The sequence below is a fragment of the Melitaea cinxia genome, chromosome 15, assembly GCF_905220565.1.
Source record: "Melitaea cinxia chromosome 15, ilMelCinx1.1, whole genome shotgun sequence".
In the NCBI taxonomy this organism is placed as follows: Eukaryota; Metazoa; Arthropoda; class Insecta; order Lepidoptera; family Nymphalidae; genus Melitaea; species Melitaea cinxia.
The window spans coordinates 2810690-2829373 of NC_059408.1; the positions used below are offsets into that span (position 1 = coordinate 2810690).

Consider the following 18684-nt stretch of genomic DNA (forward strand, 5'->3'; position numbering starts at 1 on the left):
TTATATTCAGTTTAAGCGACCGTGGCGCCGTCTATAGTGAGTCCTTTACAGCACTCGTAACTATTCAAAGCTTCACATTACAATGATTTGGCAGAATGAATTGGCAGATTTAACAGAAATATAGCCTAGGGGTTTTGTCCACTATCATAATTACAATTAATTTACTTAGCTGACCCTGCGAATTTAGTAACCCATTTTTTTTCTTGAATATATCTCTATAATATTAATATACACATATAATATTTATTTACTGTTTTTTTTTTTACATTAACCTCGTCTGATCATTTAAAAAGATCTGTTTGGTGCAGCCGTTCAGAAGTTATGGCCGTTTATACATTTTGGAGATTAATTTTTTTATTATAAAGATTAGAACAAGGTCTTCTCCATTCTTGATTCATAATTCATAGTTGAGGATTTGAGTTTACGTAGGCTAATTTGTTTGAATTTGAGTTACGAAGAAGTCATATAAATTTACAGAATGTTCTTATGTTTAGGTGTTAAATAGGCACGTCATAAAATGCCACTTCTAAGCGTCAATGATTATTACCCACCATTATTATAATACTAGCGACACGCCCCGTCTTCGCACGGTTGCAATGCTGATACTAAATACACTACAGAATGTCTTTATTTATAGTGTGAAGCTAGCTTACAGCATGGTTATTAGCATAATAACAACATTCAAATATGCGTCGTTAGATTACATGTTCTTACAGAATGCGTTGAAGAAATAAAGGTTCACTGCTAGTTCCCCGTAGGTGATAGCGTGATAAATTGTAGTCTATATGTTGACCCGACTTCTTAATAATATTCGTGCCAAATTTGAAGTAAATCCATGCAGTACTTTTTGAGTTTATCCTGGACATACATACAGACAAACAGACAAAAATTCTAAAAACTATATTTTTGGCTTCGGTATCGATTATAGATCACACCCCAAGTATTCTTTTAAAAAAATATTCAATGTACAGTTTTGAGTTTCCTACCATTTTATTATATGTATAGATTATTTGTAAAATTACGATTCCAAATTGTTTTTTAGTCTACTTGAATGAAGTAAGTTTCATATTTTGATAAAATTATTATTTATAAATAAAGTATAACAATCCGTGTAGGTAATTCACTATACAAAATATTAAAGTTTGGTATACAATCCCATAGCATACCTCAGTCCCCTGGCGTCACCTCATAACGTCTCCACCTGTTTGGGCCATCGTGATAACTCATGGCGCTTCTGTCTTCGGATACTTCACTGTGGTCAACCAGCTACCCACATATGTCGAGAGCATCCTGCACTACAGTATTAAACAAGTAAGTAATATTTATACATACATAATTATAAGGAAACTAGCTTTCACCCGCGCCTTCGCTTGGATTTATTTTTATTTATAACAAGTATCCTATGTTACTTCTAATACCTCCACGAATATGCGTACAAAGTTTCATGATGATCGGCTTAGTATTTTTCGCGCGAAAGCGTAACAAACAAAATTACATTTACATTTATAGTATTAGTAAGGATTGCACTTGAACAGCATAGTCAATTGTTGTTTATAATTAACTGAGGTAGGGCCCAGCAGGTATTTCGTGCTCAAAATATGGAGCAGCCCGACTGGGGTAGTACCTCGACCTTACAGAAGATCAGAGCTAAATAATACTGTTTTCAAGCAGTATTGTGTTCCTGTTGGTGAGTAAGGTGACCAGAGCTCCTGGGGGGATTGGGTATAGTATAGGGTCGGCAACGCGCTTGCGATGCTTCTGGTATGGCAGGCGTCTATAAGCTACGGTAATCGCTTACCATCAGGTGAGCCGTACGCTTGTTTGTCGACCTAGTGGTATAAAAAAAAAACTGTGTTTGCCGATTTTCATGATTCTTTTTATAGTCAAAGGCTGGTGCTTGTTAGGTGGTCCCATTTAAATTTGATCGAGATTCGTCGAGTACTTGTTGAGTTAATAATGCCTATTTCATTGACTGTTTTATCAAATAACTACGTTGTATTACTCGTGTATGTAATTGAAGTCTGTTTTTTTTTCGTTTGTGAGTAAAGACAATTATTAAGACATCGTGTAGCGTGTTATATATTAAAGATTCTTTTGATATCGTGCTTAAATAGTTAAAAATACATTATTCCATTGTTATATCGATTTCTTAGTACGTTTCCATAATTACAATCGTACGAAAGATACAGGGCCAGATTTACAGGTCTTAGAGAGACTATTAGATTATAATGGGACTGCCTTTTTGATTTTCAGCCTTGCTGTAAAAAGTCCTTAAATCTCATTAAAAAAAAAGCTTATTATAATCTGTCTTATCTCTTCTTATTTTTAAAATTTATCCTCTATCTTGAATCTGAGTCTTATATCTGTCTTCTATCTATCTTATATCTATCTTTATATATGTTGTCTATTAAATGTTATTACTTTTATTATTCTCGTGTAAAAAATAATGATTGCACATGGTTAAGTTATAATATATATAATCTCATCATGAGGAGTGCATCTGATAGTCATACAATATGATTAATTATAAATACATGATATACTTATTCAAAAGTAAATATATCTTTACTAATATTATAAAACTGAAAAGTTTGTTTGTTTATAACGTGCTTATCTCGGGAACTCATACTGGTCGGAATTGAAAATTTCTTTTTGTGTTGGATAGCACATTTTCCTAGGAAGGCTTTGGGCTATTTTTTCCCTCAAGTTAACGCAGGTGAAACCGCAGGGTACAGCTAGTTGGTTTATAGCCGTGACTTAAAAAATTAATAAATCAAAATTTTTAATTACCTACAATTTACTAATAATTAAAACTATTTCGGTATCGAGTTAGACAGAGTGTTACAAAAAGTGTGATCGGAGGCGAACGGAGCAAGAGAGAGTGGTGCGAGCATACATTTTCTTTCTCTCTTTCTCTCTTAGCCAGTTACATTTCGTATATCTAAGACAGGGTAGGCCTATTGCGCAGAAGTTTTACTTCAGTCGTGTGGTCTAAAGCACACTCGTTTTTTTTTTGTATGAAGATGTTAAATACTTTTATTGAATTGAATTACTTCGATGTTCTATGTTCAATTGGCTTCAATTGAGATAAATTGATTTTGCTGATTGGTATTTTATTTATTTATTTAAATATCTTTCGACATTATTTCTTTTATTTTGCTGTTGCAGTTTCTGAAAATATCTTAAAAATTACATTATTTCTTCTGTTCCCTTTTGTTTTGGTTTTTTAACTGACTTCAAACAAAGGAGGAGGTTCTGAATTCGACGGATTTTTTTTTATGTATTCTACTTCAGAACTTTTTACTGAGTGAACTGATTTCGATGATTCTTTTTTGTTAAGGTGTTGCTAGTCATGTAGTCCGATTTACATTTAATCGAGATAGACAAGTACTCTTTGAGTTATATCTAATAATGCGTATTTACTTGACTATTTGTTTCGTCGAACTACGTTGTGTATTATACCTTATAACTTTTTACTCGGTGTACCGATTTTGATGAATCTTGTTTTAGTCGAAAGCTAATGCTTAGCCTGTGTACTACAAGGACACACTTAAATTTCATCGAGATCTGATGACTCCGTTTTGAGTAATATTTGATAACGCGCGTATTTACTTCTCTTTTTTCGTCTACCTTATTTTTACTTGTTACATAATAAAGTTGAAGTGGGTTTTTTCGTTTGGCAGGAAACACAATTATGTTGATATATTACATACGTATTCCATATATTGTATATTGCAAATATATATGTATATTTCAAGGTCACATTATCAAATTGGTTTTCCGAGCTCAGATAAAACTAATTCATTTTGATAAATAGCTTGTCGTACTTCGTCTCTGTGTAGGTTTGTAATGATTGATTGACTTACAATTATTACGAAACACGTAGACCCGTGTCATCGGTTTATAATTAATTTATCTGATGTATAACGGTATCTGACAGAAAAAAGTTTTTGATTTATTATTCTTTTTTTTACCATCGAATTTTACTACATTTATGAGAAATTTCAATTCGCATATATCAATCTTAAAGTTCGCTTCCGCCTGTAATATCCCACTGCTGGGCATAGGCTTCTATCCCCATGTAGGAGAATGATCAGAGCTTAATCCACCACGCTGCTCCAATGCGGGTTGGCGGATATATTCCCTATTTGAGTAACGATCGCTATCAGGTGTACGTGATAACAACCGGGACCGACAGCTTAACGTGCTCACAGACCCACGCTACATTTGCAATAATTACAATATATTTTTGAGTAGTTTCAACTTTTTAATTAATAAATTTGTTGACATCTATAATTGTTAGGCGTCATTCTTTCTTTAACAGACTTCCAAAAAAGGAGGAGGTTCTCAATTCGATTGTATTTTTTTTTATTATAAATAAAGGCTTTGTACGCGTTATTAGTATGTATAACCCGTTAGTAACATAATTTAATTTCCTTTATCTAACAGCCATATACAAACGTAAAGAATATTACAAGCGACATTACGAATCTCGAAATACGTTCAAGTTCATCGTGCAAGATTCGCGAAGGTTTGAGCTGTATTATCCGGTATTCACTTCCGATATTATAAAATTCTTTTTTAAAGGAATTTCAACTCTACTAATATACTGTTAAAGCTTAATTTGTATACATTTAATTGGCTTGTCTTATCAATTGTAGATTTTTCTTTCGATTCTCGTAGGGTAACCATAATGTTAATAAAGTTTGGACTAGTCTCAATATGTCAAAAAAGGTTTTTCTGGTAAATGATCGTTAAATTTTATAAATAGGCAAAAATAATGTTTTAGTATTAGGAATATGATGTTTTAAAGGTGACCATAAAGTTGTGTTAAGTAGTAATAAGAATTATATGTAAGTATGTTTCTTGCAAATCAATTTCACGGGAACTAAATTTTTTCGAAATCGAACGAAAACTAAATTTTTTCGAAATCGAACGAAAACTAAAATTTTTCGAATCGAACGCAGCTTAGTGCTATTCCAGGCTATAACCTGTGTCAAATTTATCCTGATCTGTTAAGATATTCAGGCGTTATTGAGTTACAACCATCTATCCAAATCTTAGCATTTATAATGGTAGTAAAATAAATATTATTCTTCAGTTAAATACACGATATATAAAGTTGATACAATAGGTTATATGAATATATAGACGTTTATATGTATTTTGTCATCTTTAAATATATACTAATAGAGTAAAAAAAATTTATTGACGGCGTTAAGAATAATATATAAATTTTATGAATTTAGCTATTCCACGTTTATTTATTTCTGAATACTTATGATAAATTACGAAGAAAATATGTGACGATATTGACATGTAACCATCATAAAATATAAAACAAGTTGCTTGTACGTGACAAAAAGAAAATATGAATCATACATTACTACAAGAATTTGTAATTTTATTGTGTATTTGATAGAATTTTTAAAGAATTTATAATTTTATTGTCTAATTTACAGGTCAAACTAATTACTAATCGTTTAATTACATTCAAACCCGTCAAAGACACTAAGCTCGTGAATTCATTATATATTTTATCTTTAACGGTATCTAAATTGTTCGCGTCTGCTGTAAATACTATGTACGTTAGCATAAATTAAAAGTTAATTATTAATTAATATATACATCGATTACTAGTTACATATACAAGTAATTTGTAAAGACTGTTACAAATAAATCTGGCACTAAAATGAATTAATTTTATAAATCTTAATTGCGTGGCATAGCATTCTACGTATTCATTTATCCATGCATATATTCTAGTTTGATGAAAAAAAAAAAATGTTATGACCTCTACAAATTTGTTGGAAGTTATAAAAATAAAAACAACTGTAGACGTATTAAAAATTATACAGAAACTTTTATGTTTATTTTTTGAAGCGAATCATAATAATAGATTTTTTTCTCTTAATAAAAAATTAACTATGGTTTATTTGTAATTTTGACTGGTTTAGACTACAAATAAAGTTAATGAATGCTAATAAAATTGTAGTATATTAAAAGACTGATGTAAGTCTCTTACTCTATTGCATCAGCCATACCAGCCTTAAACAGCAGGTTTTCCCACTACGGTCGTCCTACATGCTCTTCAACCTTGTTTCGGCTATAAAATATTGATATATAGATATATAGATATTATAATTAAAAATTATGTATTTTAGTTTTTTTTATTGATATATTTAATTAAAGTAATGCAGATGGTATGTGATAAATATATAGATATTATCTTATGTATCATATGAAAATAAGTTTTAAAAAATTATGGATTTTTTTATTATATGATGTTTCTAATCTTTGAAAAGATGCGATAAAGCCAGTCCTGCGGTCACAAACTCGCCTGCCCAACGTGGTGACTATGGACAAAACACATGAATTCGCGCCATTTTAGCGTGAACTTAGGGAGGCCTATGGCCAGCAGTGACTGTGATATATAGGCTGAAATGATGAATCTTTGAAACTGTACTTGTCTCCTGTTTTTTTACACGATAGGCTAAAGCTTTAAGAAGTATGAGAGTAACATCATAGTTATGTTGTAAAGCGCAGAAACGCTTTTTCTTGATTGTTTAAGAGCTAAATAAACATTGAATAAGCATTAAAACAAAAACCAGTTAGGTTCCCACTGATAAATGACAACTACATAGCACAATTAAGTTCAAAACAAAGATTTAAGAAAAGGAATACAGTAAATTTAGATTTTTTTTCTTTTGAACGTTCAATTAAAACTTGATTTTTGCTATAGGTTTAGTCTGTAACATCCCACTGCTGGGCATAGGTCTCTTTCTCGATATAGGAAAAGGGGCGGAGCTTAATCTACCACGCTGCTCCACTGAGCGCTGGTGGATAAAACTTACATCTATATCTCAGTATGTGTCTAGCCTTGATATTCGAAAAGCTATCAACAATTTTCTAGAACAAATGCATTACTTAAAATACTTGAAGTGAATGCACATATTAAGATATAAAAGTCGTAATTTATGCCATTGAATGTTGATATTATAGATACTGCGGCGCGATCTATTTCCGTGTTATGAGATATAATATTATTAAGTAATGTTTTTTTTCTTAATTTAGTAGTATTATTTCGTTGAAAAAAGTGTATCATACCTACCGGTAAGCTGTTAAAACATGTAAAAAAAAACATCAACCGGTAACCTGTTACATAAAACACAGGCATTAAGGCAGGCATAACATAGAAACAGAAGATCGTGTGTGTAATTAAAATACTAGCGGTGCGGCTTCATCCACGTTTATTTTAGAAAAAAATGTCTTTAGCCTTGGCTATCCAAACCAAAAAGAATTTTTCAATTTGAATCAGGCCTAGTAATAGCGTGTTTAAACAATAAAACTTTTCAGGTTTATCATATCGTATAGATATTGATTTTTTTTTTTGTACACCTAAACATTTTATCATGCAATAATTCTTTAATATTACCATAGAATTAATTATTACATTGATTAAATTTAAATTTTAGCACTGTTTATAATACCTAATTCATTATAGTTAAATTTTATGAATAAAGTGAATACTAACAAAAAAAGCAAATTATCACTAATAATATAATCAACAAAGTTTAATTATTAATAGTACCATAAGTAATCGCGTAGTGTGGTTACCCCACACTCAGCTGCAAAGCAGACTCGTTTTTTCATCATCCTTGTATTAAGCTTATAAACTAACAAATTATTTATTACGGCCATTTAACATTACAACGTTTTTAAACGTACTAAATTATTATCTTTGTCCGATTGACCTTGTAAGAACATTTGGACATTTAATATATGTGATGGATTATTGGCATATATGGTTTTAAAGCGATTTTAAAAAAAGAAGGAAGTTCTCAATTAGATTGTTTTATTTTTTAAGTTAACATCTCACCTTTTTACTGTGTGGTATCGATTTTGATAATCCTTTTTTTATTCGAATGCTGGTGGTTGTCATGTGGTCCCATTTAAATTAAATTTAATTAAATTTGAGCTAGATCTGACGATAAGTTGATTTATCCTTGATGTCAATTGTTTATGACATTATTTACCAACACAATAATTTACTACACAAACGAAAAAAAAAAATGCATGAAATATTTTTAGTATTTTCGCATTTACAAGTACGTAGCGCTTTTTCGAAAGTCGGAATATAACCAGAACCTACAGTGAAAATGATATGTGTAAACTAAATTCAATTGATATTTATTTTTTCTCTGATAACGAAGTAATATAAAAATATTTTTAATATAATAATATAAACTTTTTAAATTAAAGTCAAATATTCTTTTTCACAATGTCTATACATTTCACAGTCAATTGTAAGTTCGTCTAAATTCTAGACGACCTAAGTGTCGCACTGTGAGGTAAGCGTCTGACTCTGATACCGATCTATGTGTGCTGTCCCAACTTATAATATTTCTAAGCCTGATTACACACACATACATACACGATTCCAATTATTATGTATTAATTCCTTGGTATTGTAAATGATAAATATAACAAAAAAAAAAATGACACTTAAATAAAAATTAAATTAAATTGTCATACTACACATATTTTTTACATGTTTTTGTACAGCGAACAGACAACCTTGAGTGTGAGCCATTCAACTTATCATTAAAACAAAAATGCTAAATGGTTCAAGTTGACAATTAGCAAGACTTGTATGGGGTCCATCCATCCATCAATTCTATTTTTAAAACAAAGATATGGATTATAATAAGAATGCAATTGAGATTGTTGTATAAAGCTTATATGTTTGTCTTTTTATTTTTATATTATATTATTGCATACAAGTAACACATACAAGGTACACATTATGACATATAGCAATACAAAAAAAAGAAACGTCTTATTGGTTTGAGCAATGTCTGACAGACATCTTTTGGTGAGGGAAATTAGTTTATGAATAAAATATGTGATGTGTATTTTTTTTTTTTTTGTATAATTTTGGTATGTTTTTTAAAGAATTAATTAAGAATAATTATCTGCTATGTAAGATCTGTGTGAGGTTTAAGTGTTAGCTGTTTGTTGTGTTTCATTTTCTCTTTTAAGGTCATTTGTTCACTGATATTTGTGTTTCATTTTATGTTTTAAAAGAACTCGTAAATATCTCACCTTAGTATTATGCTCTTCTAATTTTGCTTTTGTAATGAACTTGGCAATTAGCATTCTAAAATTCTTATTTGAAAATTTTAGCGGTTAGAATAATAAATTTTTATTAGCGAACTAGCTGTGCCTGCGACTTCGTCCGCGTGGAATTTAACAAAAAAGTTATTTTTCCTAAAGTAGCCTAAGTTACTCCTTATTACATCAGGTATCTGCCAGTGAAAGTCCCGGCAAAAAAAGATTAACCGGAACCAACAGACATACAAAAATTGTAAAAAAAAATATTTTGGTATAAAATATGTACCGTGTATAAAATCATATGCATTTAGTAAAAAGTGGTTATTTTAATATTACAAACAGACACTCCAATTTTATTTATTTGTATAGATAAAAGTATTGAAGATGCTGCCTACGAACTATGATCGCGACATTTCGGATTGTTGTGCAACTCGGTTCCGTACTCGTAATTGTGAGTTATGCTCGAACGCGCCTTTTGTTACCAAGCTTTTATTAGCTCGGGTTGTTTGTATGTAATGGAAGTTTTGAGCATAATTTTCACCAATTTCCAGAAGTTGATTAATTTGAAACTTTGCACACGTATCAACGACCGATGACAATGCAATAATTCAATGACAGTTTTCCAATATCCTTATTAGGACCGCCAGGATTAATAAATTCTTTCGTGGATCCTTTGTAAGGAAGTAAGAGAGATAAAGCTAGCGCGCGATCTGCGCATGCCACGTCAGTAAAATAATTTATTGAAAAATCGAACTAAAAATAAAAAACAAATTATAATTAAAAAAAAAAACTAAAAACCACGCTTTTATAGGTAATCGAACTAAAAAGTAGATAATAATTTTTAATGACAAAGAGTTTATATTACAGTAGTAGAAGATCGAACAATCAATCATAATTAATTACTTCAAAATAAAATTATAAAAAAATTTCATTAATTAAGAGATTAATTCAATTCAGATTAAAAAAACGTGGGGCGCATTTTACTATTCGCACAGCATGGAATATCCTGCTCAAAATTTTGAGCAGCCTGTCTGGGGAAGCTCCTTACAGAAGATTACAGCTAAATAATACTGCTTTCAAGTAGTGTGGTGTTCCTGTGGTGAGTAAGATGGCTAGAGCTCCTGGACAGGTTCGGGGGGTAGGGTAGGTAACGATAGGTAGGGTTGGTGCGATACTTGTGTTGCAGGCGTCTATATATATATAGGCGTCTATACGATTATAGGCTCCGGTAACGCTTGTTTGCCACTCCAATACTTTAAAAACATTGAATTCAAATATTTACTTAAAAAATATAACATTTAAAAATTAGTTACCTAATTGTTACATCACTTGGCTTTTATAAATGGAATAAATCCAGAAACGATAATTACTCTGTATCAGAATATTTAAGAACTTTTGTAAGCCTCAAATAAACACATTTGTGACGATTTCAACTTGGCATTGGCCTAAAGAAAAACGTATCTTCATACTCTGACATAATCCCAAGATTCGTTATCTTATTGTCTTTTGAAATTAAAAATAATATTAAATAGGACACGACTGAACAGGAACAGGCAACCCAACATTCTCAACTGAAGAAGTCCCATGTAACCATTTAAGAAGGAATTGAGACGGATATATGTAATTTCTAAATTGAGGGTACAGGATGGATCTCATCTGCTTATAAGACATGAAACGCGAAACAATATACTATGAGAAGGCTACACGAGTATACAGGCAACGAACACATTGGATTCTATTACCTCGTTATACAACGCGCTATTAAACTGGCGTCGTTCTATTTAACTGCGACATCAGAATCGATACCTAAATATGCAACTTGCCCTAACGCTTTAGTATAAATAATAAAATTATTTAATAAATAAATAATATTAATAAAATTATCGTCATGCTTTAGTGTTGTGTCAATGACCGAGTCATGTGAGTATTACAGTTAAATCGGTTATTTAAAGCCAATCTTTCCGTCTTCTCAACATTTTTTTTTCAAATTTTTCGATTTTAAAGATACCTAGTAATGAGCTGTACTTACTAGTGTTTAATTTTTTTTAGAAATGAAAAAATGCCAGTTTAATAACACTTCGTAAGTATATACCGTATTTACTGATTACTACTTAGCTCAGGGTAACTTAGTGAGAAATATTGACGAGCATTATTTGACGTGTTAGATGGTAACAGAAATATTTCATAGCCTTTATTACTTTACAACATAGGCTACAGTATATGACATCACTGTGGCTTTAAGTAGGTAAACAGTGGCTTGACATCACTGTGGATTTTAAGTAGGTAAACAGTGGCTATAAATGTCATCGCAAGTGAAGCGAGGGTAGTTAAAGATTTGATGATATTCTACTGTTTGAATGAAGGTAGAACTTTTCAATTTACCAAAACTGTTTTGTTTTATTATTTATGTTATTTTTAAGATTGGTGCATATGTCCTTTGGATCTTGATTTTTACAATTGGTGCATAGACAATTATATACAATTATACAACAAGCTTAATGCTGCTTTAAGATATCGTAAAAAAAATCAACTCCACTTAGTCCACCACTTCGAAGAACAGTGCTTGGTGCTAACTCACCCATACCCAGGCTGTGCTAGAATCATAACAACTGCAGTGATTTAGTAGACGTACAGGCGAATAGTAAACTGAAATTCTCTCTTCGCGATCTTAGGCATAGTTGTAGATCTTTTCAATAGTAAATTTCCTTTAATGTCCCATTTGCTAAATCTCTAGCTTATGCTTATACCAGTCTTGTAATTATTTTGAAATATTTATTTGTTTTCATTACGTTTAGTGTAAATCAATAATATCAACTGCATAATTATATCAAGTGTCGTGTCGTATCTAGTCGTCTTAATGCGTGTTCTATCCGTGACTTACATGCACTCGATCGCTTTTGTTTTATTTCTATTCACGTTGTTAATGTTTATGTTATGTTTATTTTTGTTAAGTAGCAGTGGTTACTTTGCGAAAAAATTTTTATTTTGTTGTTAAACTTATTTTCTTAATATGTGCTTATGAATTAATGTACACAACCGTTGGTTCACCAAATAAATAAATAAATTGACAAATTGCTTCGCTTCAGCCTGTAATATTCTACTGCTATTACAGGCATAGGCCTCTTTCCTCATGTAGGAGAAAGATCAGAGCTTAATCCACCACGCAACTATAATGCTGGTTGGCGGATATATTCCCTACTATGAGTAACGATCGAATGATGTGGGTTCGCAAAAAATATACGAAAAACTAGACCTTACCATTGATTTATTTTTAAAGAAAATCAATTTCGTCCATGCAGATTCACCGTAGCCACATAGTATGCTGTGTGACTATATGTGTTAAATAATATCAGCTATATATTAATAACATAATCACCTATATAATCAAGAATATGAAAAGCATTCTGTTTAGTTTGACGATAAAGCAAGTAATTAGGAAAATTTATTGCTTAAAAAGGATAATGGTTTTTGTTGTATAAACAGTAATAATACGCTTAAGGAAAAGCTTAATCATTCGCATAAAGTATGACAAGAAACAGAAATTTTACAATTAAACAGGCTTATTTCAATGTTAAATGATTTATGTTATTGTTGTAAGGACAATCCTCAATTACATTAAAAGATGTCTCTCTTAACGACAACATAAAAAATGTGACTTATATAAAAATAATAATTTTGCGTACTTTCCTGCTCCTGGAGAGAGTCCGAGGGTAGGTCGGCAACGCGCTTGCGAATGTTGCAGGCGTCTGTAGGCTACGGTAGTCGCTCATCGTCGTGGACTGTAAGCATGTTTGCCACCATAGTCGCATATATATATATATATATATATATATATATATACAAAAAACAAAAAGTTATTTTAAACAGTCAAATTTTACACAGGAAATAAAGTTTAGAAAACTCGTTTGATTATAAGCGTATCATTTGGGGAATAATTACCGATTAATCGGTTCATCCGTTTTTATTTTACGATAAACGGTTGTGTAAAAGCCGGTGCCTTATTTATAAAATGATATCCATAATGTTATATAAAAAAGTAAAAAAAACAAATAAGGTTTTTATATCATTTAATCTTGTTTTACTAAAGAATGTATACAAATAAAAATTAATCTCCGTAATATACATGAAAAACAAAATATCAGTACGGAGTTAGCCAGATCGGTCCGCTCTTTTAATAAAAAAAAAAAAAAAAAAAAAAAAATATAAAATTCTGTAGAAATCAATTTATTGTTAATTTGAAAGTGTAGTGGCGCCACATTCGCTAGACATAATTATAGTCTAGGATTTCTGTCCAACTACAGTCTTTATTGTGTATATGTTTAAGGTCTTGCAAGCATGTTAATACTTTAAAGATCCTACACAGCTTATCGTTTCTGCAATCTCGTTTCCAGTTAACCATTAGTTACGCAAGCGTACACAGTTTATAATAAAAAAAAGTTAATTTAAATAAATATTACAATAAAATACCACACGTTGTGGTAATCTAAGGATATTTTTTTTATATTTTGTAATATGTTACTATGATGGAATTAATACACCGAGGAGCTGTACTTTTAAGTACCTATTTACAAACAAAAAACAAAAATAAATTTAAAACTTAGATTTAAAGAAAAAATAATAATTATTAATTAAAGAGGAAGAGCGACTGTTTTCCAGTTCGTTCTCATGGGTACGGTTACGAAATATAAATACTTCTAATTTTATTTTTATTTTTTACCAACTCAATAGAGGGGTATGATTAATTGGATGACAATCTCTCTTGTTTGTATGTCTGTGGCATCATAGCTCTGGAATGAATGGACCGATTTCGATGCGGTTTTCTTTCATGTTTGATAAAAATCGACACATCATTTTAAAAAATATCAGCTTTTATCTAAGTCGATGCAAGGTATGTTTGATATAAATAATTATAATTATGCGGGCTATTTTTAACAAAATAAAATTTAATATTTATATTTTACAAAGCTTACCAACACAATTTATATAGATATACGAAACGACGAGAGATTTTAGTTAGTCATTAAACAATTATATTATCTATTCGTATTAAATTATGTCTCTGAGTATACGTCTGTCTGAAGATTCTCATTATAACAGCTATTATGCGCGACCGCGATATACTGAGATTACTCATACATTATGAGTGTTGTAAAGCAATTCTTAGTATTACAAGTACGACTTGCAATCATAATTGTTATACCTCTTATCTATGTAGTAAAATCCCGACTACAAACTCCACCCTACTCCGGTTATTATTAGTATTAAAAACCTACTAATATTATAAAGAGGAAAGGTTTGATTAGGGGTTGTCTACAACTAAGATTCATTTTTAGAAAATGACGTTTTATCCCTGTTTTTAGGCAATGAAAAAATGGCTACAATATCGTTAGAATGCGTCAATATAGTTGTCATAGTACAGATGGGAAATCGGCCGGTCGGGATCGACCGAGATGACCACGGTTCAAAACCCATGTCTCCAGATCGATTTTTTTTCCTTTTTTTTTCTAATTGCACTCATGATTTTTTATTTAAATAAACAGTTCATATTTTTTATTATTATGTCGGTAAAATCGAAAAATATTATTCATATTTTATCAATGTAATCCTTTACTTACCAATGTAATTCGTATTTAAATATGATTTTCAAAAAACACGATTTATTAAAAATACCAAGCTAAGCTCGGTCACCCAGGTACATACTATTATATTATTTACATAAGAAATAATAAGCTTTAACCCTCTCGATAGAGTTAACTTGTATTTAATTCCGCTTCAGCTCAGCTCACGTGATCAGACCATAACTAAACCGTGATTACACCGTGATCAGACCGTGATTAGATCGAGATCAGACTCAGACCAGAATACGAACCAACATATCTGTAATGTGAATTGAACGTAATGAGTCTGTGAATGTTCAATTTAAATGATTATTCTTAGATTTTTAATACTTTTTGTATTTTATCTTAACTCAAAACAAATAAATGATTATTATTGAAACGTAGCGAAAGTCAGCTAATTAAAAACTTATGTTTATTCATATCTTTGTGAGTTATTATTAAGTGCCTTTAATGAACGACCGTTTATAACATAAATTTAGTAAATAAGTGAAATTTTAACAGCAAAGAAAAGAATTAAGGTGCTGGATAACACTGGGTACATGACCTAAGTTTGTTATATGTATACCTAATATTTTTATGTAATTGTTTTCTAATGTTTACGCGGATTTCACTCATTACTATGAAAAAAATTCTTTTTGGATGTTTATTTAGATGTAAATGTTTTTTAACTGATTTATGTTGTTACCACCTTAACTTTTTTATGTTTTGACGTTCGTTAAATGTTTGTGTCACCTAAAGGCGAAATAAATATTTTCATATGTACGATTTTATTTTTGGGTCGAATATAAATTATCATATCAAAAATTTCGATCTAGCGGGTACATCGTTCCATAGCTTAATTGGCTAGAGCGCCGACACGGTCAGTAGGAGACGCGGGTTCGATCCCCGCTGGAGCGGTCAATTTTAGATATGATATTCAAAAATGTTTAAATATTTTCATTTCATTTCATAACATGAAATAGACTCAACACATAGTCACATACAACACATTTATTTACTCATTAAATGAGAAGTTGTATATTGTCTGTGACCGTTAATAAATACTGAATGTATATAAATAGACCACGATAGCACAGGTTGAAACCTCAGTGTTTTTTTGTTGCTATTATTTTATTATTTATTGTAGTTTATATAAACCATAATTAAATATACATACATATATATATAAGTATTGTTATCAAAGATTACTCAAAAAGTTATCAGTTTTATAAAAATCAAAATGTTATATTTATATTTTTATGTCCTAATTTTATGTCAACGTGACGTTATTAATTATCACAAGTGTAACAAAATTACAAATTCTCTGTAAAACATTCCGAAGAACCGGTTGAAAGGAATTTGATTATGACATTGTGTTATCATTAAGGAGCAGAATTTCCAGACTGATAACATTTAATTTTCTTTCCTGTTTTTTTTTTTAAAGTAAAGATAGGGAAGGGAAGATGGGTAAATTTATTTTGTGTGTATGTGGGGGTTAGTCATAGGATTATTTCGAGTAGCTACTTAAAAAATATAAATTTTAAAAGGTACACCGTATTTTTAAGGATTCACTTTGAAGTGAATTGGAGATACATCAATGCAGGTAAAATTGAGCGGCTCAACTTGTTATGTAATAAAATTATCAAGCTAAGTACTTTGAAAAAAATAATTGTGTTTGCTCGCAAACGAAAAAAAAAACCGACTTCAATTACATCGAGGAATAATACAACGTAGATCGACGAAAAAATAGTCAAGTAACAACGCATTATCAAAGATTACTCAAAAAGTTGTTATCAGACCTCGATGAAATTTAAATGTAACCACATGATAAACTTCGGCTTTCGATTAAATTAAAAATCATTAAAATCGGTAAACCTAATAAAAAGTTATTGCGGATTTTCAAGAAGTTCCCTCGATTTCTCTGGGATCCCATCATCAGATCCTGGTTTCCCTATCATGGTACTAAACTTGGGATATCTTCTTTCCAACAAAAAAAGAATTATCAAAATCGGTACACCTAGTAAAAAGTTATTGCGGATTTTCAAGAATTTCCCTCGATTTCTCGAGGATCCCATCATCAGATCCTGGTTTTCTTATCACGGTACTAAACTTGGGATATCTCCTTTCCAACAAAAAAGAATTATCAAAATCCGTACATCCAGTAGAAAGTTATGCGGTATAATACAACGTAGGTCGACGAAAAAAGCGTCAAGTAAAAACGCATTATTAGATATAGCTCGAAAAGTAGTTGTTAGATCTCAAATAAATTTAAATGGGACCAATTGGCACACACCACCTTTCGATTAAAAGAAAATTTGTCGAAATCGCTCCACCGAGTCAAAAGTTCTGATGTAACATACATAAAAAAAAAAAAAAAAAAAAAATACAGTCGAATTGAGAACCTCCTCCTTTTTTGGAAGTCGGTTAAAAAGTAGTATGTATTTTGAAAAAAAAAAAAAAAAACAACAAAAATAAAATAAGGTGGGATACTTAGATATTCATAACTATACAATTGTAATAAAGCCTTGAATTTTATTAAGGCGATAGTGCACGTGTTAATTACACGCAGAGATTTTCTAAGAATTGGGGTCTTGGTTATACGGAAGAGACAAAAGGATAGTCGATCTTAAAAATAACATCCGCTCTGGTGTGCCTAGTGGCGCGAGTAACGGCTTAGAACACCAACGACGGTTCGCGGATTCGATTTCCGTACGGGATGGATATGTATTTGTTTAAATATTTCTTTTCGGTTTGGATGTCTGTTCTTGTGTCTTTTGATCCCGGTTGTTATCATAAATATCTGATTGCTATCTTTACTCATACTAGGGAATGTATCCGCCGAACTGCAGTTGAGCGGCGTGGTTATTCTCCAATACTTCTTCTACATAGAGAAAGAGACCTATGCCCAGCATTGGGATGTTACCGACTGAATCAAAAAAATAACATGTTAACTCAAAAAAAGTAGAGTTTTTGACGTTGTTGACGGCAAAGGAGTTGCGTCAGACTAAAGCTTCGGTGCTTGGATGGAGTGAGAAACAAATTAATAGCAATTGATATGGGGAAGTTAGAGGGATAAAGCGTTAGAAATATCGGCTTGGAAAAGCACCCGTAATAAGACCAAGGTACACTCACACACCCACGGCTGTAGCATCCATAGATGATGATAAGCTCTATTTATATCTTCTGACAGTAATATCTTACCTAAATAATCTCTATTTTATAGATAGTCTTCTTGTTTCACACCTGAGGATGAACTGTATATCTCTAAGTGCAAGCTAAATAAGAACAAGCTACGTAATATCAGATTTAATTCTATATTTAGATCACTTGCGATCAGTTTCCTAATATAGCATCAGTATCATCTGTTCGATCTCAGTATGGCAGATATGTACGGCATTCGCATTCCGAACCTGTTCCCGTGCAAGTTATATTTAGCAGTAACTGTTTACAATAATCGATGAAGCGTCAGTCCCCTGTAATTCGCGCGGGCGTCGGTTTTTACGTATTTATGAATCTGGTTACGTAACGAAATTATAATCTATACAAATAAATAAAATTGGAGTGTCTGTTTGTGATATAAAAATGAACGCTTTTTACTAAATGCATATGGATGTATGCACGGCACATATACCATAATAACATTTTTGTCTTTCTGTCTGTTTGTCTTTTTGTTCCGGTTAATCTCTGACACGGCTCGACCGATTATGACGGGAGGCTACTTTTATTTTAGAAATTTACTTATTTTATAACTGCGAACCGAACAATATTTTTTTTGTTAAATTTCACGCGTACTAAGTCGCGGGCACAGCTAGTTGTCAGTAATGCACATCGATTTTTAGAATGAAATCGACTAATTTTGACCCTCGACTCAAGATTTGATTCTATTACGACCTATTAAGTTTCAGGGCTTTATTTATTTACAACCTAATACATACACTGTAGATAATCATCATAACCATCTAACGTCTAGTTT

At 31.2% G+C, this 18684-nt stretch overlaps 1 protein-coding gene across 1 annotated transcript in view; it reads left to right on the forward strand.

Annotated features, from left to right (window-relative positions):
- Positions 1 to 18684, forward strand: part of LOC123660599 (sialin) — a 40566-nt gene that overhangs the window by 16011 nt on the left and 5871 nt on the right. Inside the window, exon 7 of the mRNA XM_045595654.1 lies at positions 1162 to 1311. Coding sequence (XP_045451610.1) covers positions 1162 to 1311 — 150 coding nt within the window. The remainder of the gene's footprint in view (positions 1 to 1161; positions 1312 to 18684) is intronic.